At 48.9% G+C, this 24,209-nt stretch overlaps 1 protein-coding gene across 1 annotated transcript; it reads left to right on the top strand.

Annotated features, from left to right (window-relative positions):
* Positions 1-80: 80 nt before the first annotated feature.
* Positions 81-16,755, top strand: LOC126522446 (uncharacterized). Its single transcript, XM_072288941.1, has 4 exons — positions 81-134; positions 4,817-5,093; positions 8,126-8,295; positions 16,411-16,755. Exons 1-4 carry the CDS (start codon positions 81-83, stop codon positions 16,753-16,755), a joined length of 846 nt encoding a protein of 281 aa, XP_072145042.1.
* Positions 16,756-24,209: the final 7,454 nt, after the last annotated feature.

Genomic DNA, 24,209 nt, shown 5'->3' on the forward strand with positions numbered 1-24,209 from the left:
CATCCACTTCTTGATGCATTCTGTGATTTTATTCTCAGGTTGTTCAAGACGCTGGTGGTTCGCCCAACGGCAGCCTCGAAATGATGGGAGCCAGTGTGTTTAAGGTCAATGAAGATCACAAACCACACAAGCATGTAAGTGGTGCTCACAGACGCACGAAAAAGGAACGCAAAAACAAACAAACAACGAAATCTGTGGATCTCGGGCACTGTGGGAATCGCCGTTTTGCGAAGCATTTTGTAGGTACTTGGTTAACCAGCATTGCTTGGGGTACTGCAAACAGCTATCAAAGCAACAAGCGCATTTGTGTAAATTGAATTGTTGTGGGTGTGGATCGCGAGCGTACGCGTGTGTGGCTGTTACGAAGAAATCGCTAAACTGCGTAAAGTGTTACGTGAAAGTGCTGGGGAAAGTGGACCAGTTTAGGAAGTAGTGCAGTTCGGCATACTAATGCATCTTTAACGCGTACACATCATTTTGACGTGTGAGTTTTCGCGGTTTTGTGAGATCGCGTGACAAGCAGGTGAAGTAGGTGCAGCCGTAAAGCTTTTGACCAATCGCCGAGGTCTAAGGGCGAACAGGCATCGAATCAAAAATAACAATTTTTTCTTTCGTTCGCTCCAGACACGCATAATCAGTGTGTGGAAGTCACATCAGATAGGGAGCTATCGCGGTTTTCCTGACGTCGCGTGAGAGACAAGCGAAGTGATCGTGGTCCAAAAAAGTTTTTGACCAATCGCGGAGGGCGGATTGCAGAATTGGAATAGCTTTACGTTATAGCGCCCCAAGACAGGAACCTACCTGTCTACCTACGTACCTACCGCAAAGTGCCAAGAATGGGACGAAGAATACTTCGCATTTATAAAAGAATCGGCGGATATCCCGCGCGCATGTGTTAAAAGGTGATAAGCAAGGTTTCCCTTGAAGTTTACTGAAATGTCTTCACTTCTCCTTGTTCACTTCCAGGTAGCCAAACGCCTCTCGCTCAATGCACTCTCCGGTCTCATTTTATTCACTTCTTGGCACTCGGCTGCTTCTGTTGCCGACTTCTTTTAATTTTTGACGTTGACGACTTCTTCATTACTTGCCTCTTGTTCTGCTTGTATGTGCGAGCACCCCGTGACGCATGTCCATTCTGGGGCATTGACCGAGAACGTTCATATAGCTCGTGTCGCATGGCGAGGTTACACATGCCCAGTGACCCGAGTTGTTGGCAAGGCAGTAGCAGCCAACACCTGCAAAGTGGGGAGAAGAGCTAAAGAAAGGTTCGCTTTAAATATTGAGCAGGAACCATCGGAGGATGACTGTGAGAGTAAAGCGATAACTTCCCTATAGCTCTGTTGTGTTTAGAGGGGTAAACATTTCGGTAATTTCGAACGCACGAAACAAGACATGAAAAAAAAAAAAACCGTTTTCTTCCCACGAATTCTGGAAAGATAGCAAAAATATCCTGTAATGTTTTAGCACAGGAAAGTAATATTAACAGTAGACGACAGTGCACGTTGGGACCTATCTTCAGAAGTGTCGTCAGGATGCTGACATTCTATAAGAAATAACTTCCTTCGTTATTCGCTCAGATTCGTAGTAGCTTTCAGAATTCTCATATATGACCATGCCACCTGCGCGCTATCGTGCTCTCTTGGGGTAGGTAGGCTGGTGCATTGTCCACACACGCCTGGAAGTTTAGGTTTTCGGATTGCGGATGCCATGAGCTCAATTACGTGTTTTGGTTTCTCTATGGCAAGGACTATATCGGTCAACCACGTAGGCGCATTTAGATGTGCGTAAATAGTGCGAATAGAACAGCCACAGGTATGGATTCTCTTGCGCTACCCACTTGACACCAGTTCACAATGACACAGTATTCTTACAACCCTGATTCACTCAGTGAGAAAAGGCTTGGCAAATAATTGAAAGAAAGGCAGGCCTAACTTTATTTTCTGAATTTCTGTCAAAATCCCAGAGCCGCACGTAAATTTGACGTGACGAGCTCAAATTTTGTTCTGGTGTATGGGCCGTTTTCTGCGTCAGATAAATTCGCAAGAGCTGCTAGGTTGCCATGTAGACTCTAGTGTTTTTTAGTGGAAAACAGTTAACTATTGATACATGCAAACGTTGTCGAAATCCATGACATCTTGGCGAGCGAGTTCAGGGAAATTCAGGCGCAATCCAGGTTTCGTTTCTGCATTTCTTTTTTTGCCTTGCTTCCCGCGGAAGAAGGGGCTTTTTGCCAATTGTTAATCGTAATGTACTAATACTTGTATATTTAGGAGTTGAAATTTCCCGCCTGATAGAACATCTAGTGAATGGATTTATTTGTAGGAAGTAACTCCAAATTGTTACTCTAGGAGAGCGTCAACTCGAGCTGTGCTGCCGGAGAACACACCCTCCTAGAATGCGACAGCATCAAGGCCTTCATTGAAACTAAGAGTCAAGGAAAAGAAGGAACTTCTGTGGATTATTTCCTTGTTAGAATGAGACAGAAAGCCAAGTCAATCCATTTTTTTTTGCTGAGAAAAGCTGCTGCACAGTCAACGAGTCTGGACACTGTCAAATTCAACCTGATTCAACCTGATGGTTAACAGGGCGGCTACGTCCTCTCTGATAGGCTCAAAGCGCGAGCATGAAGGAATTTGCCAGTGTTCACAAATCTTGATCCACAAAGGAAGTGCTGTCATGGTACGACTGCGTTAAATTTGTTACCCTTGCAGTATCTTTGCTTAGCCAAATAATTATGGCTGTGACATTAAAGTGCAGCGTCACCAGCTGCGTGCTGCTGTCTATTACACCGTTATACTCCTCATTACAGGAGCGGCATTTTTGGAGTGTTCTCGTGTTGGTCACAGCGATAGCAAGCGTGAGGGTAAGTATAGAGCAGTGACCATGTAAAGTTTGTGTTCATGGTTTGTGAATTGTGTGTTTTTTCGGAAAGGGAATGCACCTCAAAAATAAGACGTGCAGGACTTCGCATGGCTCCTTCCTTCGATGATGCCCTTAACAGCCGGCCACAAAACTGTACGGGCAGGGAAGGATGCTAAAAAAAAAAGAAAAAAACTGCATCCATGTGAAGCCTAAGCACGTAACCTCGCATGCAATGTTTTAATCGCTAATATAGTTCTTGAGGCATACACCAGTGAGCAGAAATTTACAAACCAGAGATTGGGTGACAAAGCTGATTTTTCTCGTTTGTCTGCGAATGTAACTTCAAATAGAGGACTACGGTCCAAGCTTGGCATTGCGAACTTTCTAGTGCACTAGTCAACATCAGTTTATGCATGTTGATTACGAAGAAATTGCTTTCTTTTTCGGCAATCTCGTGGTCGGTACACCATAGGAATACGTATTGATCCATTAGATTGAAAGCGCCATGCTATAACTGAACAGAGATTTGCATTTGTGGTGAAAAGCGTGTCCTGGGAACTTTCGTGGCTGAGTCTATATCACTTTTGAGACGTGCCGCAGTTACGCTCAGTAACACGAGAAAGCCCAGCCACAGCATACAGTTGCGAGCAAAACTGTGATGATAATTGGTGCCGTTAAATTCTTTCTTTCTTTCTTTCTTTCTTTCTTTCTTTCTTTCTTTCTTTCTTTCTTTCTTTCTTTCGTTCGTTCGTTCGTTCGTTCGTTCTTTCTTTCTTTCTTTCTTTCTTTCTTTCTTTCTTTCTTTCTTTCGTTCTTTCGTTCTTTCTTTCTTTTTTTCTTTCGTTCTTTCTTTCTTTCTTTCTTTCTTATTTTCCGGTTTCCATAAAAATTGAGGAAGTAAGGAAAAAAAAAAACGCCACAGGAGCTGCTTGAAGGACTGCTAACCCCCCTACAACGTCGAGTTGGCAACAATGGAGCGAGAATACATACATACATATATATATATATATATATATATATATATATATATATATATATATATATTCACACACTTCACACGCCTACACCTTTTCCCCCTTTACGTTGCTAATACTAAAGCATAAGAAAAGCTCTGTATGAAGCGTCTAACAACAGTTCAAGAAGCGCAAAGGCACGCATAAAATAGATGCAGAAACACGGTCTTCGTGAGAGCTGGTGCGACGATTTAACGAGCCGCATAAAGCAAAAAAAAAAATCACTCTTAGCAAGTCTGAGCAGCTTTAACACACAACACGATGCACTCGTATAGTCATGCACGGTGTTCTAGAGTACCACGGTAAAGAAACGGCAAATGGTAAAAGACGCAAACTACATTCCGAACCTGCACGTTGAACTGCGGACAAACAGAACCGAAACATGGGTTGCCGTGATCAACGTCGCTGCTCAGCCGTGTAAACATAGTCGAGTTCAACATTGCAGTGACAAAAGAAACCGGGAAACCTAGAAATTTCCTGCCGAACAGTTTCGATCCATTAATGTATTTGCTGCTGTTCATGCGGCGTGCGGGGAAATGTTTAGAACCGTGTCGCCGGGGAGTTTCTGCAAGTATGTGAGCACTCACCACGCAACAATTGTTTTTCAACATACCTTGATGATGTGGCCACCGCGCTTATGCGACGGGTGTTGCTTATTTTACTCCAAAAATGTGGATGAGACGGAGAAGCGCGAGCAACGACGCAGAAAACTATGGCGGACGGCTGCCTCCTTTCCCGAGTTCACTTAGCTAAGCCGCCACCAGTGGCGCGTCCGTCGCGCGCACTGCGCCTATGGGACCACTGCATGAGAGCAATACTCGTGTTTACATTTGTTGTATTGCTTGAAGGGAGGCTTTCAACGTACTGGCATACTCTACCGTTGCCATAGATCAAGGATAGAACGTGTCATCAATAAACAGTCACTTTTCGGGACGGGGCAGGCGCTGGTGCTGGTGTGCTTCTACCTGAGTTACCTGTCGAAGCTGGAACAGGAGGCGGAGGCCACCCCTGTGCTGTCACCCGACCCGTCAAGCAACTCGGTTGTGGATCCGCGCAACCCGTGGCGCTGGTTCCAGATCAAAAGGCGCCCCGCGAGCAGCCGCCGTTCTCTCCACGTGCCCAGCGACGGTCGCCAGAGTCGACGCAGCGGTGCCGGGTCATTCTCGCTCCTCGGGTGGCTAACTCCTAACCCCTGGCGATCCGTTGTGACGTCGAGCGGTGCGTTTTATTTTTGATATACCAAAAGCGAGAGCGGGTGATGTGCAACACTCACAGAGGTTATCACCAAATGGCGTACTCGAGGTTGGTCCACACGCTCGCATATTGAAAGTAAGACCACCGTACAGCGGCGACGATTGGCTCGTGTACGTTTTAGAGCGCGGCTCTTAGGCACCAGTTCCTGCGGTGAGCGTCGGCGTCACACCTGGTAACCGAGCGAACGAGCACAGCGAATGATGAAAGCGAACTCGGAGCACAGCGGGAGATGAAAGACGGCGATAGGAAGAAAGTGGAGGAGGAGGTTAGGGCGAAAGCGTGAGAAGAAAAGCGTAGTTCCGCGCAAGACGGGCTGTGCGATGACGATGGCTACAAAATGGCGTCGCGGTAGCACGCGTAGTCTGTATGGAAATAAAGCGCTGCATGAGCGGAGGTCTGTTTGCAGCGGCTGATGGGAATCGCGCCTACGCATCATCCACGTGCTCAGATGCACCACACTTCGCTCCGTTTGCAACGTGCCGCGCAAGGCGGATTGCCCGCGCCAACCGATATTTCGCGAAATGAAAACACCTATAGAACTGAGCTCAAATTTCGCATTAGGGAGTATAGTAATAGTCAGCAATTTTTTTTGTGGAGCGAATATGTTTAAATAACTCGAAGGATGCGCCTGCTTATAGGAGAGAGCATGTCGTGCGACGCAAGGCTCTGGAAGATGTCTACACTGTGTTGCACAACGTGGCCATGAAGTGGAAGCCGAACCTGCCGTCAGCCAATGAGAGGGTGGATCGTGCGAAGGCACGTGTCCATGCGTCCTGAGTTCGACATTATTGGTTATAGCGGGATCATCGTCTCCTGAGGGTATTAATTTTGGAATCGGCCACTCTGTGTGACTGACAATAAGAGAAATAACAATATAAAAGGAAATGGATAGTTACTGGGTAGATACCGGACAAAGCTTCTGAGCTCAGCTAGAGCTATGTCGTCGATCTTTGCTTGCATTTCAAAACACACAGTGATAAGAACACGAAAGTCATAACTAGGCGATGGCCCTTGCCTAGCGCCTGACTCCCTTTTGAATATTTGTGTTTTGTGCTCAAGATCATGACGCCACGGCAACGAGCGAGCCTCGGTGGCTACCCTGCGCGAGAGATTTTATTCAATTAAGTGCGAAAGAAACCTTGAAGTGCTCTCAATAGGCTAGCGCTGAAACGATTTAAATGAGTATTTTTCCACTGCAAATAAATTGTCGAACTTGTGGGAACTGCTGCCGCAAAGCGCGCTTTGTATACGGTAGCAGCGACATTGTGGCCAATAAAGAGGTTGGAGTGCGGCGCAGGGCTAGCATGCAGGAGACGGGCAAGCCAGGGTTTGGATCTCAGGACTTCCCCACAAGATGTTTTTGTTACAGGTAGCGGGTATTTCATTTTGGACTCCAGGTAGCTTTAAGAAATCCCGAGGAATTGAAGAATGACACTGAATAGGAAGTGCAATTTCGAGAAGAGCAGTATAGATATAGGGCTATGCTGAACATGGCAAAAGAAGAGTCGACAGGAGCCACTTCTTCTTTGCTCATATGCATTGTGCTACGTCTCCTTACTGCTCGTAATAGATCACCAACAAGCCCAAGCTCCCACCTTAGCGTCGTAAACGGCATCTGCATTTTTTCCAATGTCTTCAATAGCAACTTGATACAATCCTTTCGTGCTCTCCTCCAATGTGGCACGCGGGGCGGGCACGACACAGCAGGAAAGTCCCTTATGCTGCTCCTCATAGAGTTGGCTGCCAACATGACTAGAGAGAACTCTGGCGCTACGGTCGTTCCGCCATTACGCGAACGATGGTTAGTGTATAGCTTTACTATATAATCTTCGTGGTTGTAGCTTCAGACCTTGTCGAGGCTTTACTTGATGCGCTTTTCCGGCCTTTATTGGCCTACATTTCCAAGCAATAATATTTTTCTAAGCGCAGAAGGCAGTAACACTCTATGCGAATACATAACCTCTGCAAATTGTCTCACGCATAACGCAATATGTTGTAGAATATAGTTCGTTTTTAAGCCGCAAAGCCATTTCAAGCCAGAAGAACGATGTTTAGAGCAAATCAATGTACTAACCATCGTTCATTGGCATGCTGGCGGAGTAGCCATGCTTGCAGCTCCCATAGACACTATAGTCGGTTACAGCCTAAGAAAAAAATGTTATATGTACGTCGGCCAACTCGAAGATAATATGCATTAGATTAACCAATTAGATTCGCCTAATTCCCTGACGTCAAGCGGCATTGCGTGCTTAAGAGGACTCTTTTCTCCTTATCCTGTGTTTGTGCAGCTGGAGCCTTATAACGTAAAGCTATTTGAATCTGTTTTATTCCAAACTTTTGACGTCAAATTTACACAACTGCCGACGCAAACATCGGGCGGTGACTCGCAGCGTTGTTTGAACGGGCGAATGAAATGCTCCGCTCGTTTACTAGAGGTCACTTTTGTTTGCTTTCCAAGCGAAGAGCATCAGCTATCGTGACAGGCTTTTCTTATCTAATTGGCTGACCAGAGACGAGGAGCATGCATAAGGGGAGAGGGTTTCAGGGTGGCCCTGCTAGCGCAGTGAAAGTAGAAAACCTGACGACAAGGGTCGTGCTAGCCTATGCGACTGGCCCGCTTCTTCTTGCTTAGCATTCGGTGTCTGGTAGAAAACTGGGGCGCCATGCAACGGAAGGGTAAAAATGCGGCTAACCCGGAACCTGAGCGAAGAAAATTTGGCAGAGCGATATGACGAACGTGCTAAAAAGGCTCGACAACGTTGTGCTGCCACGGAACTTATATTTATGCAAATAAATCTATTCTCCCTACGAGCTCCCAGTAGCCCGTGCCAGAACGACCGGCAAAGTAAATTGTGTAGGAAACTTTATGCAGCTCCGTGCTTTAAAACCGTTCATTGAAATGATGGTGCACGTGATACCAACCGATCTACAACTCCCGAAGTTGTTGCTTCGCGCGAGTTGCATGGCGAGCACTCACTCTGCCGGCTACACCGCAGAGCCCACCCCCGGTCCCGGGCCTCCGCGCCCCGGCGGACGCGCCAAGACTCGAAGCCGCGCCGGTACTGGCGGTGCCTCATCACTGGCCAGCGGGGTGACGCAACCAGACACGCTGTACGACCCGGCAGAGCTACGTAGCCCGAGCGGCCTCGAGGACCTGCACGAGCAGGTAGTATCATGTAGTATTGCCTCCTATACGCACAAACGGTCAAGAATGGCACCGCCGAGCTGCGCTGTCGCGCCTAAAGTCCCTCAATCATTATAGAGGGACCTTAGTCGCGCCGGCGTGAGAGCGCCGCGCGCGGGGCGAAATGCAACTAGCGGGTGTACATCTCTCCCGTCTCTCGTTCACACCGCCTTGATTGCCTCTTGCACGGCACGTGTTTGGGCACGTTTCGTACCGCGCGCGCTGTGTGCATGCGTGTGAGCGGACGTTTTATTCGAGGTACGATGCACACGCTTCTATTTCCTTTAAGAAGATCGGTGCGCTTGACGATTATTTTCATGGTTGCAATGCGGCGAAAGGGCAGCGTCTGCTTAGCCATGTAAGTGACGATGAGCAAGCAATAGGAAACAACATCGTATGTGCCGCCAGAAAAATCGTCGGCACATACCATGCGTGTTAGCTAAAGTCATTTTTGCAGTTACCCACAAAATGTTTGCCACAAATCCGTGTTGGCTCTGTTGCCGACAACGGACTTCCATCGACACTGCGCGGAAATACACAAAACATGTCGTCGCATAGCACAAATACGACATATGCCCACAACTTTAACTAGTACGTCCCCTACAATATAGAATATAGGCAGCAGCGTAAACAGCTTGGCCATTTTTTAACAGTGGTCAAGAGACGGAAGTTGAAACTATTTGTAATCATTTCTGCTTCAGCAATGCCTGCGCGACAAAGACGCGGGCGTGTATCGTGCAGTAAGTTGATCGATCGGTACAGAGGTGATTCAGGAATGGACTCCGGTCATGTTCAATGCATCGTGTACATATTTCATTTCTCGGCACGCGTGAACTCCGGCCACTGCTAGCGCATGCAACACAAATGGTTTCCGTTCTTGGGCAGCGCGCGCACAAACAAAACACGAGAAAGTAGGAAGGACAAGCGCTGGTCTAACAACTGAACGTTTTTATTTGAATAAAACAATTATATGCCCAGTAATCATGAAATTCATGTGGATTACATGTAAAAACCGTCATACGCTCTCAATTGATCAATGGACGAGATGGCTTCGTTTGCCATTTGTTTGCTTACTTTGTTCGGCACACCGCAATAATCCATGTCGTTCGTCTGCTTTTTTCGTACCATTTTCCCGTGAATCGGCAGAATTTCACTGGTGACGTCAACCCTTTCGTGTTTACATTGCTGTTGTGACAGTTAACAACAGTCATGCGAAGAGGCGCCATCGCAAATGATAGATGTTTCGCGCTCAGCGCGGGCTATGCGCGGGCGCGACCTTGAAGGGAAGCGGCGGAAACGTACACCCGTGGGAGGAGAAAGTGTTCCCCCAGTGTATAGAACCGAGCGCTGGCGTCTAGGATGAAACTTAGCGTGCGGACGTCTATACAAATAGAAATAATTTTCGTCGATTCCCTCCAGCGAGTAGAGAACAGCACAGAGTTTCCAACGACAAATTACTTGAGGGAACGCTGTCGCTACGGTGCCTACGGGAGCTGCACGTGTGACTTCTCCGCGCCGTGGTGCATCGCGCAGTGACAAAACTAGCAACGAGGGAAAAAAGGTTTAGCGATACATGGAGTGAAGAAAAGATAGGAGGGAGTGACACGGGGCCACATTGAAACTCAGCCCCCTCTTACCCCTCAAAAAGGTGGAGAAAAAAAAATGAAGCTATGTATGTGGGCCTCTTAATGGCACACTGCACCTCCAACACGGGTCAGCCGGGCGTTGCATTATTTTCGGGATTAGCCCATGTATGAGGAGTGCTTGACGCCTGCTTCACCGCCAACCCTAAATGACGGTCGACGCCAAGCGCAAGCAAAACATCACCACATAGGCAGGAAATGCATCATGATATACACGGACGCCACACGCTCTAACATGTGCTCATGCGCGTATGCAAGATATACACCCGGACAGAGAGCACCGGTCAGCACAACATCTGGACCATTCCTCCCCCCCCCCCCCCCCTAACATAGCCACTCCGACAACTCTTGCAATAATATATCACTTACACTCATGCGCACAATGATGTGCACCTACTGACGCATGCCTAGGCCTGGAGCTGGAGAACTGCTGCTTGTTTAATAGTGCATTGTGGATGGTGTGCAGGCAAGGTGATGAGTATGCGGATTAATTTGGTTATCTGTGGGAAATTATAAAAATCTTCGTTAATTTCTTGTGGAAGCATTTCGTAGGGTTCGAAGAACCAGGCAAGATCTCTACTGGGCGGACACAGTTCAAATGTTGCAGGAATAATGCAGATTAGGACTGTAGGTTTACACTCCTTGAAGAACTTGCTGATGTAGGGGATCACTACAAAGTTATCAATGTCGCGTTGTTGGAAGGGCATGGGAGAGGTTCCGGCAAATCGAAAAAAAAAAAAATCAGTGCCCTTCCATTCTGTGAAGAAGGACGACCAGCGAAGCTGGGTATGTGGGCCCCTTAATGGCGAACTGGACTTTCGCCGTGGGTCGGCCCGGCATTGCACTATCTTCGGGAGCGGCCCACTTATGGGGAGTGCTTAACGCCTACCTCACTTCCGCCGCAGGTCGGCCCGGCATTGTACAACCTTCGGGGTCAGCCCACGTATGGGGAGTTTTGTGTCTACACACGGACAAGATCCCGGGGGAACTAGTCATTAATAGCTTCGCTGTAAAATTGGTTGCGCCTTTGTGTTAATTAATTAATTAAGGACGACGACTAACGCGGGAGCAGTAGCACGAGGGCGTTCGCGTGGTAGCATCAGGGGGCGCCAACGAGCCAGCTGTGGCAGCACACGACGACGCTAGAGCCAATCCTGATGATGATAGTATTGTGTCTACACATGGACACGCTCCTGGGGGAACTAGCCCTTAACAGCTTCGCTATGAAAAAAAGGAAAGAAAGTTGACAGTGAAATACGGAGCATTAAGAATTTCGTAGGAATATTGTGTGCCCATTCAAGATCATGTTTGTACAGCCTAAAAGCCTTGGCGTAACTGTGGACCCACAGGAAACAATATGCCTCGGAAGCTGCGAGAACGTATTCTTAGCTATGGAAATTACGGTTTGGTAAGAACAAGGGGGATGACCACCAAATTGACCGCTCACCAAATTGATCGCTCAACGCGCATGTCTTCCTGCATATGCCACGCATGCACTGTTCGCGAGGATTTGGCACCTCTAATACGCACATGCAAGCGGTTTGTTACCACAATAAAGAACCGAAATAGTTCATTAAACACCATCGAGTAACACACCGTGAACGCGCGGATCGTTCTTGACTGTGGGGGAAACACCGTGCTTGGTTTGTGAGTGGCAAAGGCGCGTATGACTCTTATTATTCGAGACACACGGATTAAAGGAGTACTGACAGGTATTTTCGAAGCTGCAGACACTCTGCTACAGGTGTCTCGCATGCGGAATGTTGACACTTATTAAATGGGAAAATTGGGAAGCACTTATCTTACTTTATCACACGCTAAATTTCTTCTCAACATGCCAGGGTTTGTGTCATAGACGACATCGCGACGTCACGAGAGAGTTAAATTTGCTGAAGTCCTATAACAACAAGGCTATGCATGATAGCGTTTTTATGGAGAGATATAACAAGTGTGCTGCACGCATTTTTATGGCTGCGCTTGCGTGTGACAACCATAAGAAGCGCAGGCACGGTGCGAGCTAACTTACATAGTGACGTCATAATTAATCAACCCTCCTGGGCACTGGAACTGAAATGGGTAAAGAAATCAATGTAACAAGCATGTGATGCCCCCTCGGGCATAATCTTCGTTGGCCCGCCAGGCTCGGAGGTCTGCCATGCACGCTAGGCAACATTGGGCACCGCACCCAATAAACACCGACGAGCAGAGCTGGTTGGCGGTCAGTCATCGTCACCACCACGCTTCGGAGCATCCGTCTAACGGAGGGTGCCTCGAGCCTTCCCTCGTTCACGAACCCGGGAGGATCGTGACACTGGCGACGAGCGCCCACGGATTGTCCCACACCACCGCGAGCTGCGAAACACCGCCCCCCGTTGCTGCCGTTATGCCGCTGTATGTAAGGCTCGAGCCGTTCGAGGGAGATTAGTCCGCCTGGCCAATTTACGAGGAACAAGTCCACGTGTTCTTCCGGGCAAACAACACATCCGAGGGCAAACAGCGGGACATTTCCTGGCCAGCTGCGGGACCCGCGTCTTCAGTCTCCTGCTCGACTTCTTTCTCAAGCCAGCCACGCCGCATGTTAAGACGCTGGGTGAGCATCTCGCCATACTGCGCTCTCATTTCAATCCAGCACCGTCCACACTAATGGGGCGTTTCCGCTTCAACAACCCGAGCCGCCGGGAAGGAGAGACTCTCGGGCAGTTCGTTGCTGCGCTACGAGGGTTAGCGAGTGCCTGTGCTTTCGGGGGCCAGCTGGACTCGCTGCTCCGGGACCGTTTCGTCTGCGGCATCAACAACCCCGACATGCAGACGCGACTCCTGGAGCTTCCCGACCCCTCGCTGGACGACGCCGTGAAGGCAGCGCTGGCAATGGAAGCTGCCGCCAAGGACGCCGGCGAGATGACCCGTGCGACTGGCTCACCGACGGCGGAAGCGGTGGTCAACAAGTTGGAGACAAAGCGCGGTACCTGCGGTCGCTGTGGTGGTGACCACTCCCCCTCACAGTGCCAGTTTCTCAAGCACAATGCTTCACGTGCGTGGAAAACTGGGCACCTGGCACGGGTATGCCGAAGGGGGAGGACGAACAGCAAACAGCAGCAGCAGCCTGGTTCAAGCCCAGGTACCAGACAAGCCCGTGGCCAGGGTAGCCGTCGCAAGGGTACGCTGCGGGGGCGTGCGGGAGCAGGCTCAAGTTCTTCCGCGGCCAGGCTCCACGTCGTGGCCGTCGTGGCCACGTCGTCATGCCGATTTTCTAGATGTAGCACACAGGCTTTGTTCCGTTGTCTGTGCCGCCATAGATGCTGACCGTCAAAATATGCAGGCACCAAATTTTCATGGAGCTGGACACAGGGGTTTGCGTGTCGGTAATGGCCCGGTAACTCTTCAAGCGTACTTTCCCCGGCATGTCCGTTGAGGCTTCGGGCGTGATGCTGCGCAGCTACTCCGGGCAGCTCTCCTAGGTCCAGGGTCAGACAAAGGTCAGCGTTTGCTTTGGCGACAGGGAGGCAATCCTTCCCCTTTACTTAACCAAGGGGTAGTCGCCGACGCTGCTGGACCGAAACTGGATACATGCACTGGGCGTTCGTGTGCCAGAATACTAGGAAGCCAGAATGTATGTGGTGAAAGACGTGCCCAGCCTCCTGACCGAGTTCAAGTCCCTGTTCCAGCCAGGGGTGGGCACATTCGACGGCACGACGGCTGGCATCTATCTACCTGAGGGAGCCCAGACACGTTTTTTGAGCCTTGCCCACTGCCGTTCACTCTGAAGGACGGGGTCACCCAGGAGCTGCAGCCGTTACAGCGAGAGGGCATCCTGGTGCCCGTCAGGACGTCTGAATGGGACGCTCCCATCGTACCCGTCCTCAAGCGAGACGGCAGTGTCAGGATCTGCGGGGATTTCAAGGTTACCATCAACCCCGTCGCTACCGTCGAGAAGTACCCGCTGCCCCGGATAGAAGATCTCTGGTCAGTGTTGTCCGGTGGACAGAAGTTCACCAAGCTCGACCTCAGAGGTGATTACCAGCAGCTGGTGCTCCAGGATGCCTCCCGGAAGTATGTCACAATATCGACAACTTTGGAACTCTTCCAGTACACGCGCTTACCGTTTGGCGTGGCCTCAGCCCCAGCCATATTTAAAAAGGAGATGGACAACCTCTTCAAGGGCAGGAGGCACATCGCGGTGTACTTGGATGACATCCTGGTTAATGACAGCGACGACAGGGACCACCTGCAGAACCTGCACAACGTCCTGGCACGGCTGCAGGACGCCGGTCTCAAGCTCAAGCTGGAAAAGTGCGTTTTCTGGCCCCCAGTGTTGAGTACTTGGGACATGTAATTTCCCAGGCTGGACTAGCCCCGGCTCCCCGCAAAGTTGATGCTATGCTCAAGGCGCCTAAGCCCCAGAACAAGGAGCTTCAGAGCTACCTCGGCCTCATCAACTTCTACAGCAGTTTCCAGCCGAACCTGTCGGAGCATCTACAGCCGCTCCATTTACTGCTTCGAGATGCTCAGTAATGGGCCTGGAAGAAGGAGCAGGACCGGGCCTTTCAGTGTAGCAAGAAGCTAATCACTAAGGCTCCAGTGCTGGTACACTTCGATCCTGCCAAGCCTTTCGTCCTGGCCGTAGATGCGTCGCCGTACGGCATGGGAGCCGTCCTGGCACACCGGGACAACGATGGCCAGGAACGTCCTGTCTCGTTTGCTTCTCGTCGGCTTCATGCTGCAGAGCAATGCTACAGCCAGCTGGACAAGGAAGGCCTGGCCCTCATGTTCTGTGTCGAACGCTTTAACCAGTATCTGGGGGTGGAAGTTCGAGGTGGTCACGGACCACAAGCCGCTATTGGGGCTGCTGGGGCCTGACAAGGCAGTTTCCGTGCATGCACCACCTCGAGTGGTACGCTGGGCCTTGAGGCTGGCGGCTTGCAGGTACCAGCTGGTTGACCGTCCGGGAAAGGACCTGGGACCTGCCGATGCCTTGAGCCGCCTGCCCCTGCTAAAGGTATCTCATGCTGTTCCGGAACCTGCTGAAGTGTTCACGCTGGAGCACGCGTACCCGGAGGTGCTTTCCGGACGCAGATTGCCCGATACTGTTTCAGTACCGGACCATGCCCCATGATGTCACTAGCCTTGCCGCAACCCTGTGAGTTCCTGCTGGGTCGCATGGTCAAGACACCCTTGGAAGTCTTGCATCCGGACCTCCGATCCACAGTGCTCCTGAAGCAGCTGAAGCAGAAACTGGCTACTGACCAAGGGTGCCGTGTCGGGCTTTGCCGGAGTCGGGAGCTCAAGTTTTCGCCAGTAACTTCCGTCCTGGCCCACCCTGTTCCGCCGGACTGGTGGTGTATCCTGCCAGCGTCTCGTCGCTGCTCGTCCGCATGCCAGACGGGGCCACGCGGCACAGACAAGCCGACCATGTTAGGCCTCGCCTCGGGACCTGGCCAGCATCCTCGACTGCCAATTCAGAGTTACGGCCCGCAGGAGGACTAGCGGCAACACCTGTCGCTTCCAGCGGAGCAACGCCCATCTCGGAGGCCGCAAGCGTTGCCAGTGGTGCGGCGCCCGTTTGGCCGATGGCAAGTCCGGCAACACTAACAAGGCCGACCACTACGAACCCTGCGGATGGAGCGAGGCTGGCTCAGGCAGCACCTGGCGTTGCCACACCCGGCCCGTCAACACCTGTGCCCAGGCGGAGTACTCCACGGCGGAGGCCACCGGACCGTAACTCGCCTGAGTAGCAGGCACTGTCGACCCGGCTAGGACGGAGGCAGAGCCTCGTACTTTGAACTTGGATGTTTGTTGTCGACAAACAAACTGGGGGTAAGGAGGTTTAACAAGCATGTGACAGGCCCTCGGGCATAATCTTCGTTGGCCCGCCAGGCTCGGTGGCCTGCCATGGTTGGTGGGCAATATTGGGCACCGCACCCAAGCACAGCTACTCGGCGGTCAGTCATCGTTCGTCACCTCCACGCCTCGGAGCATCGTCTAACGGAGGGTGCCTCGAGCCCTCCCTCGTTCACGCATCCGGGCCGATCGTGACAATCAAGCATTACAGTAAATTATTTAGTGTGGTCATATGCTTGTAACTTTTCTTGTATTGTTATAGAAGGCCTGGGCTTTCGATTGCAGTAAAAAATATGAAAAGTTGGAAAGATGCCACCAGTACTGATTTTCAATACTACATGACGGAACTAACTTCACCTTTTTTACTGGAGCAGAAGTTTACTCTTACTGAAACACAAGGAGCTTTGTTAATATGTGCCGTTTCTTTTTTGCTTTTCTTGTGTCTTCTTCCATGAATAATTTTTCTCGCGTCTAACCTTTTAGAATCATTCCCGGAAACTATTTATTGAATCCTTCACCCTAATAATATGGAGTATCATGCCAGGCAAATCGCCAGGCTATAGCGTCTCCAGCTATCGTTAGAAACACTCTCCTACCCCCCTGCCCCCACTCGCAGAGCGCCTACGCCATGCGCGTGGTGCCCAACCTGAGGCGCGTCTCGTACATCTGGCACCAGTCTTCGTCGAACGCTGAGATTCCAGCGGCGAGCATCTCTCGCCACCAGCGGCTCCCCTCCTCATCCAGCTTCGAGGCGATGCAGATCGCAGAGCTCAGAGGTGGCTCGGGCCGGCCGCACATGAGGCACTTCGGGGACACTGCCCGTTACGATCCGCGCCGCTTGGTCCTTCCCACAGAACCCGACGTGGTCGCCGACGAAGGCCACGATCTCGACTTCCCAGTTGAGCACCAGGCGGAGCACTGTAAGCGGTTACTTGTCTACACCGCTATGCAGTCTTTGTAGCGCAGAGTGTTTCAACATAACAGCTTCAGTCACGTTGTCTACCTTTGAGAACGCGCTTCTTGTGTGTTTGCCAATTCTGTCCCCGCGGCGGTGTAGAGAAAAAAAAATACAAGAAAAACGCGTACGCTGAGCTGCGTTTCAATTGAACCATCTGCCTATACTCAACGTGATTCTAGTTTACGTCGAGCTGGAGGGTATTGCTACACCCGACCATTTTGGAGGCACGACCACGTCAGTAAATGCAGTACAATCTTGGTGTTCGACGGGCCACGTTCCGTCAGCAAAAGTGAGCAGCTTTAGGTAGGCGCTTTCTTTACCTCTTCTCCAGGGTTGGGCTTTGCTTTTGGCTTCCTTACCAGATTTATTGGAGGGTTTATATATGCGAAACTTATATGTGCCCCTTCATGGTCATTTAATTGCCGTCATTCCCGATTCGTCATCGCACTGTCGTTACGCCGTCGTGATCCTTCCAACGCCGTCACTCCAGCTTAGTCATTCCATTGTCGTAGTGTCACTATCATCAACACATTGTTGCCTTGCAGTAATCGTCGTATAATGCCGTCGTCATGTCGGTATATGGTCATCACTCTGTCGCAGTCATTCCAGTTTCGTCATGCCGTCGTCGCCGTTGTGTTGTCGTCATATCGGCGCTGTTGTTCTATCGTGGTCAACCTGTCTATGCCATTCCAATGTGTCTATCCAGTTGTCCTGACGTCGCCGTCGTCACTAGGTCGTCGTCATATACCGTCGTCATAGCGTCGTCGTCATGTTGCAGTGTCGTCATCCCATATTCCCTCCGTCGTCCACATTCCTTCGTCATTATGCACGGGATTTGTATTATCGAACACCAGGGCCCGCATTCACAAAAAGTTATTGCGGTAAAAGCCTTCGTGCCAGCCAGTAGTGATGTAGGATATATTATTAGCGAAGGCGATCAGTCAGTGAAAAAAAGCACTTACGAACGAAAAGCTTTGCGAATTCGGCCCACAAGTTTATATTGAGCGATGCGTTTTGTTAGCTCTATGTCTACAAATGAAAAAAAGAAAAACAAACAGCGTTTTCTGAAACACAAATAAAAGCTTCGCTTAAGTGAATTCCTCGAGCGCCTGAGGTATGGATAATGTTTTTCCTCATAATAAAACCTCTTTAAGAGAACAATTCTCTTACGAGAGCCTGTTTTCATTGCAGTGGCCCAACAAGTCAGCCCAAACGATGTTTCGGTGGAAGAGCCGACCCGAGCTGTCCTGTTCAGTTCGTCGAGGCCACTTTCGTTGCCCTCTGACGGCATCGATCGGACCAGAGGCTCAGACCAACAAACTGTGACGGCCACATCGGGGCAACTCGCTCATGAAGCACAAATGGTGTCCCTGTTCAGTGGATGGCACGAGGGCGTCCATCAGGGCTCCACTAGCTCCAGAGCCGGTCCTCCTGGCCAGGACTCGCCTCGCTTGTTGTCACTGCCACAGGAACGGCCCATTGTTCTCGACCCAAAGCGAGTCAGCTTCGGTGTCGCCATTGCAGAGGCCACCACTCCACCACGCTTGGACGGCACAAAAGAAGCAGAAAATGAGGCTGAGGGCCGTGGCTCGCTAGCGCAAGAAGTCTGTGGCTGGGATCGGACGACCGACGACGCAAGGAATCTTCAACAGGATGATCCCGGAAGAGCAGCAGAGTCAACGAGCGCTGCCGTAACCTCTAAGGAAAGTAGCAATTCGGTGCCTGAACAGAGGACCCAGCCGATAATGGGTCGACGAGAGACACCGCCTTTCATCAACCCTCAGGTTCCGACTATATGGAGTGCCCGGCGTTCTGGCGCCTTCCTTTTTTCGCCGTACAAAGTGGTAACTCGAGACAGCGCCCAACAGACGGACTCATAAGTGCGCCGTTATATTTGCGTGCGAGAAATAGGCATGATCTGCCCAGGTCACACTTGCATAAGGTCGGTAAACTGAAGATGTTAAAATGTGGAAATGGACAATGGTTAGCGCGAAGCCCACACCGCGTCGCACGTTTGCCTCAGCTTTCTGAATTTGTGGGGGTGCGAAAAAATAGCAGCCACATTGCTTTCTGCTTGGGGATTCTGATAAGTTTGCGTACTGCATTTTTTGTAGGGAAATTGAGGTACGTACTTTGGACAAACAATGAAATGTGGCAACGTTTACTATAGATGAATTTAAATGCTTCGCGCTCTACTTTGGGAGGTCGTTCTACATATAAATGAGACGGTCATGTCTTAGCAAAGACTTTTCGTGGCCATGCCTGTAACTTTTGCGCTTCACACCTCTGTGTCACACATAGGTATTATGGGGGATGATGCTGCTTTTAGAAATACCTTGCAGCATACTTCGTGATAGGATGTTTGTTCGAATCCCGACGACGCTCTGAGAGTCGTGCGGAGCGATTGTTTCTGCAGCGAAGGCAGTATATTGTTCAAGTGTTTCTTAATGCGCTTTGCTTACCGATATATTGCATAATATCTTCTGCAGCCACTGCTGCTGCGCAGAAATATTAAAAGGCCGAGATTCGGAGTATTACGCGCTAGAGCTGACTCCATAACGCACCTGCGCCATGAAGACACCGTAGAGGGAGCGGTGTGAGACGGTGATGCTTTTCTTCGTAGACTACTTGTGGTTTTTAAATCTGCGCCTGCTATGTGTATATCGGCGTTTTTTTCTCCTGAATTGGTGCCCGTCGCATTGCAGTTGTTCCATGCGAATACAATTCGCGAACTCCTCGGAAGCAGAACGCAATAACCACTCAGTCATTGCGGCGGTTAAAACAAGTATGGATTGAACACCTTTGTTGGTAGAAGTAGCTAAATGTTTTATACTGGGCTGCACGTCGCATTCAGTACGGGGGCATAACCAGTGTTCGGTGGTTGTCTGGCGTTCACAACTATGCCGCCGTGCTCTAGTGACTCTTCCAAAGATGTAGAATAAGCTTTCTAAAACGCCCTTCTATACGCAGGGCATGTGACGGCAATATCTGTTTGCGCGTTGCTCGCGGTGCCGTGACGTTGGGTCTGCAAATGATCGTACAGTATAACCGCCTTTTCGAAAGTTTGTCGGTAAATGTCAGCAAGTGGCTCTCTCTAGTTTGTCGTGTTACCACTGGGTGAGCATTTATTTATTTATTTATTCCTTAAGTAGCTGCATCGCCAATAAGGCATTACAGCAGGAGGAATTTCATTCAAAATACAATAGTTTGTAGAACTGTATTTATACACTCAAAGCGTCGTAAAAAGCATCAACATATGTAATTAGCACAACATCAGGGGGAAGAAGATTTCAGGCGCTTGCTGTCAGGACAAAAAAACCGCAAAACGTCACCTTTAAAAGCAAGAGGCTTCGGGCAAGCCTAGGCCTCTTGGAGCGAGCGCGCTGGCGTGGCGTGGCGCCTGAGCTCCCGAACACTGGTTCTAGTCAAGTAGCTGGCGGTTTTCTTTTAATCTGTCTCTTTTACGTAATTATTTTTGACCTTTTGTTTCAATATCTGCTAACCTTCCAGAGTAATTTCCTCTTTCTTTGCAATGTCACTCTCATCGCCAGGCCAGGAGGCTTCCTCCTGGTCGGCTTCGGTTCCTAACTCTGATTTGCCGCTAGAGCTTTTCTTACGCAGTGGGACGAGCTGCGTACCTGTGGCTTTGGTTCCGAGTGATGGCGGAGTGATTAGCATGAAGAATCCCAAAGCAATTCAAACCGAACTCTGGATGGCCTCGGCCAATTTTAAAGAAATTACCGAGGTTCTACAGTTTGGCCGAGGGGGCATTCTTTGCTGCTCGTCAGACCAGGCTTGTGCTCAAGATTTACTGAAGTGCGATGTTCTCGCGACACATCCGGTGTGCAGTGTCATTCCTCATCACCTTGCATGTGCCAAAGGCCTAGTCCGCGGTGTCGACATAAGTCTATGTCCGGCAGAAATTTTGGAAATGTTTTCAGCGGCAGGCGTGATTTCGGTGTATCGTTGCAGCCGTGTCGTTGACAATAAGCGCGTACCCACAGAAACAGTCATTGCTACTTTTGCTGGAATGAACCACCCATCGGAAATCAAGGCATGGCCACATATATACCGAGTTCAGCCTCTATCACCTCGTGTCCTTCAGTGTCTAAAGTGCTGGTGGTTCGGGCACTGCATAAAAGGCTGCATGTCCAACACACGATGCCGAATTTGTGGAGAAGGCCATCATTCAAATGACTGTTCTTCCCGAAATGAGTTCTGCTGCCTTTGCAGTGGTCCCCACCCCGCAGATGAGCCTAATTGCCCTGCAAGGGCAAAAGAAGTACAAATCCTTGAAATAATTGATGTGTTAATTGATAATTGATAATTATTGATAATTGATAATTGATAATGATAATACGATAATTTATGCTCTCGTCGTGAGGCCATTGGAGAAATTTAGATCAGGACTCAGGGGTATGCTGGTATAACGGCCCGTCAAACGCTGTGTACGAAAAACTCAATCTTTGAGGCTGTGGCAGCTTCCGTAGAAAAGGCGCTGGAGAAAGCAATGGAGCGCATTATGTCAAATCTCACCGACTTCCTCCTGAACTAGTTCCGTGGCTTCAACTAAATAATAAAGCCAATATTGAGGATCCGGTGTCTGGTCTACCGCGGACTCCACCAATTGAAATATCGACCCCGCAGACATTCACAAATAACGATTCATCAAAGCCATGAACTTCTGAGAAAGTCGACCAAATCTGTCTCTCCGACACAGATGGGATGGAAAATCAAGATGTAGATATGGACCTCTGATCTCTTAAACGAATAAGGTCACCGACAGAGAAAAAAACCTAGCTCTCCCACCAACTCCAAGGCAAAAAAGTACGTTAGAGAGACTCTGACTAAGAAGGGCTTCTTAAAGGAGAGCGTTTTAGACCAAGCAGTCTCTGCTGCTCGGATTTATTCACCATAGGAACTTTAACAGTAATTCAGTGGAACTGTCGTTCCATACTTTCCGCTGCAACAGATTTATAATATCTTATTTCTAAATATTCTCCAGATATTATTATTTTACAGGAAACTTGGCTTGTTGCTGGTCAGACTTTTCATCTCAAAAATTTCCGATGTTTTCGATTGGATCGCCTATCCCGAGGCGGTGGTTTAGTTTTGTTTGTCTCATTAAAAATCTGCCATAGAGCTACCAAAGGCATACCAGCTGTCCCCAGACTGTGAAATCTTAGCACTGGATATAATACTTCCTGGCTGCACACCTTTTTCTATAATTAAAACGTACTTCCCCGCTGGAGTGCAAGATACCCTCTATCTGGATGCCTCTGTTGCTTGCAGTCAGAAGAACATCATACTGGTGGGAGATTTTAATTCTCATCATGTGTCGTGGGGTTTCCGAACGGACACTTGTGGCAAACGCTTGTGGGATTGGGTCTTAACGAATAATTTCTCTTGCCTAGATTCGAGAGCACATACTTTCGTACGGAGTCAGTCGCGATCTGCCCTAGATCTTACGTTTGCTACCTCGAGCATGTCTGTCACCTCCTGGAAGACTGTAGACTCCGGAACTAACAGTGATCACCTCCCTATAATTTTTGAACTGCTTACCCCGTTGATTAGTTTACATAGTAATGTGCGCACTTTTGTTAATTACGAAAAATTTTAAAATGCGTTAAAATCAGCTTTACACGCCCAGGAGGACATGGAGAGAGATATTAAAGCAATGAACCTATGTTCAATTTTAAAACAGTCATCAAAAAAGCTCAGTTTTTTGTGCAATCTACTAAGGGTGGATCATATTGTGCCTGGTGGAATTCTGACTGCGAGCGAGATTTTAGACGTAGAAAAGCTGCGTGGAAAAAACTTTTATACAACCAAAGTCCTGTTAATTCGGCTGATTATACATATATAGCTACTACGTTTAAACGAACAGTCTCAAAAGCTAAGGAGGATTATGATTCCAAGCACTACACATACCTTTCGAAATCTTGCAATAAGAAGGCCCTGTTTAAATTTCTTCGATCTCGTAAAGTTATACCGGCGCTCGTGAATGTCGATTCTGTCGTTCTAACAATAAAAGAAGTATCGGAATCACTTGACAAAATTGCTCAAGGACTTGCGCAACGTTTCAAACACAAATTGCTGTTAGGCCTACAGAAACCTCCCTTGGGAGACGACTTTGAAACAGTAACAGCGTCAGAGCTTGAAGGCATTATTAGTTCGTTACCGACGTCAGCCCCCGGTCCAGATAGAATTACAACAAGAATGCTAAAAGTTTTATTTGATTACACGCCTCAGGACCTCCTAAACGTAATGAATTTCTCTCTCAAAAATGCATGGATTCCATGAGAGTGGAAAATAGCTAAAATTATTCCACTATTAAAGAAAAAATCAGCTGGACTTAGACAACATAAGACTGATTCCTCTTACTTCCAATGTCGTCAAATTAATAGAAAGAGTTCTTCACGGCCGTATAACAAATTGTATGCAGGATGATACCCTTCTCAGTCCTTGCCAGATTGGATTTCGTCCCTGGCACTCCATATGGTGCGCCCATGTAGATTTAGAGAGCCGCATTAAACTTGCTCACCGCAAACGAGAGAACGCAGCTTTGGTGACGCTAGATGTATCAAAAGCATACGACTCTGTAGAACATGGCATTCTATTCGATAAACTTCAGTCTACGAATTTCCCTAAATATATAACCGCTTGGATCTATGAATATATAAGAGATAGAGAGTTTTACTTTTACCAACACAGTATTTCGACGTCCAAACACAGGCAGACAAGAGGTGTACCACAGGGTTCCGTTCTTTCCGCTATATTATTTAACATTTTGCTAAGCACAATTCCTTTGTCTCCGGAAGTACGTGTTTATGTTTATGCGGACGATATCGCATTTTTTACGTCCGGAAATAATATACATTCACTACAACAGTCGTTGCAGAATTACTTAGGAATGCTGGATACATGGCTATAGAGGGGTTACGTATGTCGTTAAACATTAGCAAAAGTGCGGTATTAGTATTCCCATTAACTGCACAGGTGCATATATCTTTACAATACCGGCAGGAAATCATTCCTCAAGTTGACGAAGTCAAGTACCTTGGAGTCATTTACGATGGCAAACTCACCTGGCGTAGTCACATTGAACATATTAAAACAAAGGCAGAACGAGCCGCAGCTATGTTCCGCCGGCTCAGCCACCGACGCTCTGGACTACGCAGGGACACCTTACTGATTATTTATAAAATGTATATTCGGCCTATATTAGAATTCGGCTGCGTAATATTTCCCGGTGGCGCCGCCTACAAAATTAAGCCTCTGATACTTTTAGAAAGAGCAGCTCTGCGGTCATGCCTTGGGCTACCTAGATTTGTTGCCAACGCTCTTTTATATCAGGAAGCTCATATACCCACCCTAGATTGCAGATTCCGCATACTTAGGGTTCAGACATTTTTAAAAATTTATGACTATTTAAAAAGACGTACGCAATATATATT

The sequence above is a fragment of the Dermacentor andersoni genome, chromosome 6 (genome assembly GCF_023375885.2).
Source record: "Dermacentor andersoni chromosome 6, qqDerAnde1_hic_scaffold, whole genome shotgun sequence".
NCBI lineage: Eukaryota > Metazoa > Arthropoda > Arachnida > Ixodida > Ixodidae > Dermacentor > Dermacentor andersoni.

Coding starts and splice junctions, on each gene's coding strand:
- LOC126522446 (XM_072288941.1), top strand. CDS start 81: ATGATGGGAGCCAGTGTGTTTAAGGTCAATGAAGATCACAAACCACAC. Junction 5,094..8,125: donor ATCCGTTGTGACGTCGAGCG/GTGCGTTTTATT, acceptor GCTACACCGCAG/AGCCCACCCCCGGTCCCGGG. Junction 8,296..16,410: donor TCGAGGACCTGCACGAGCAG/GTAGTATCATGT, acceptor CCCCACTCGCAG/AGCGCCTACGCCATGCGCGT.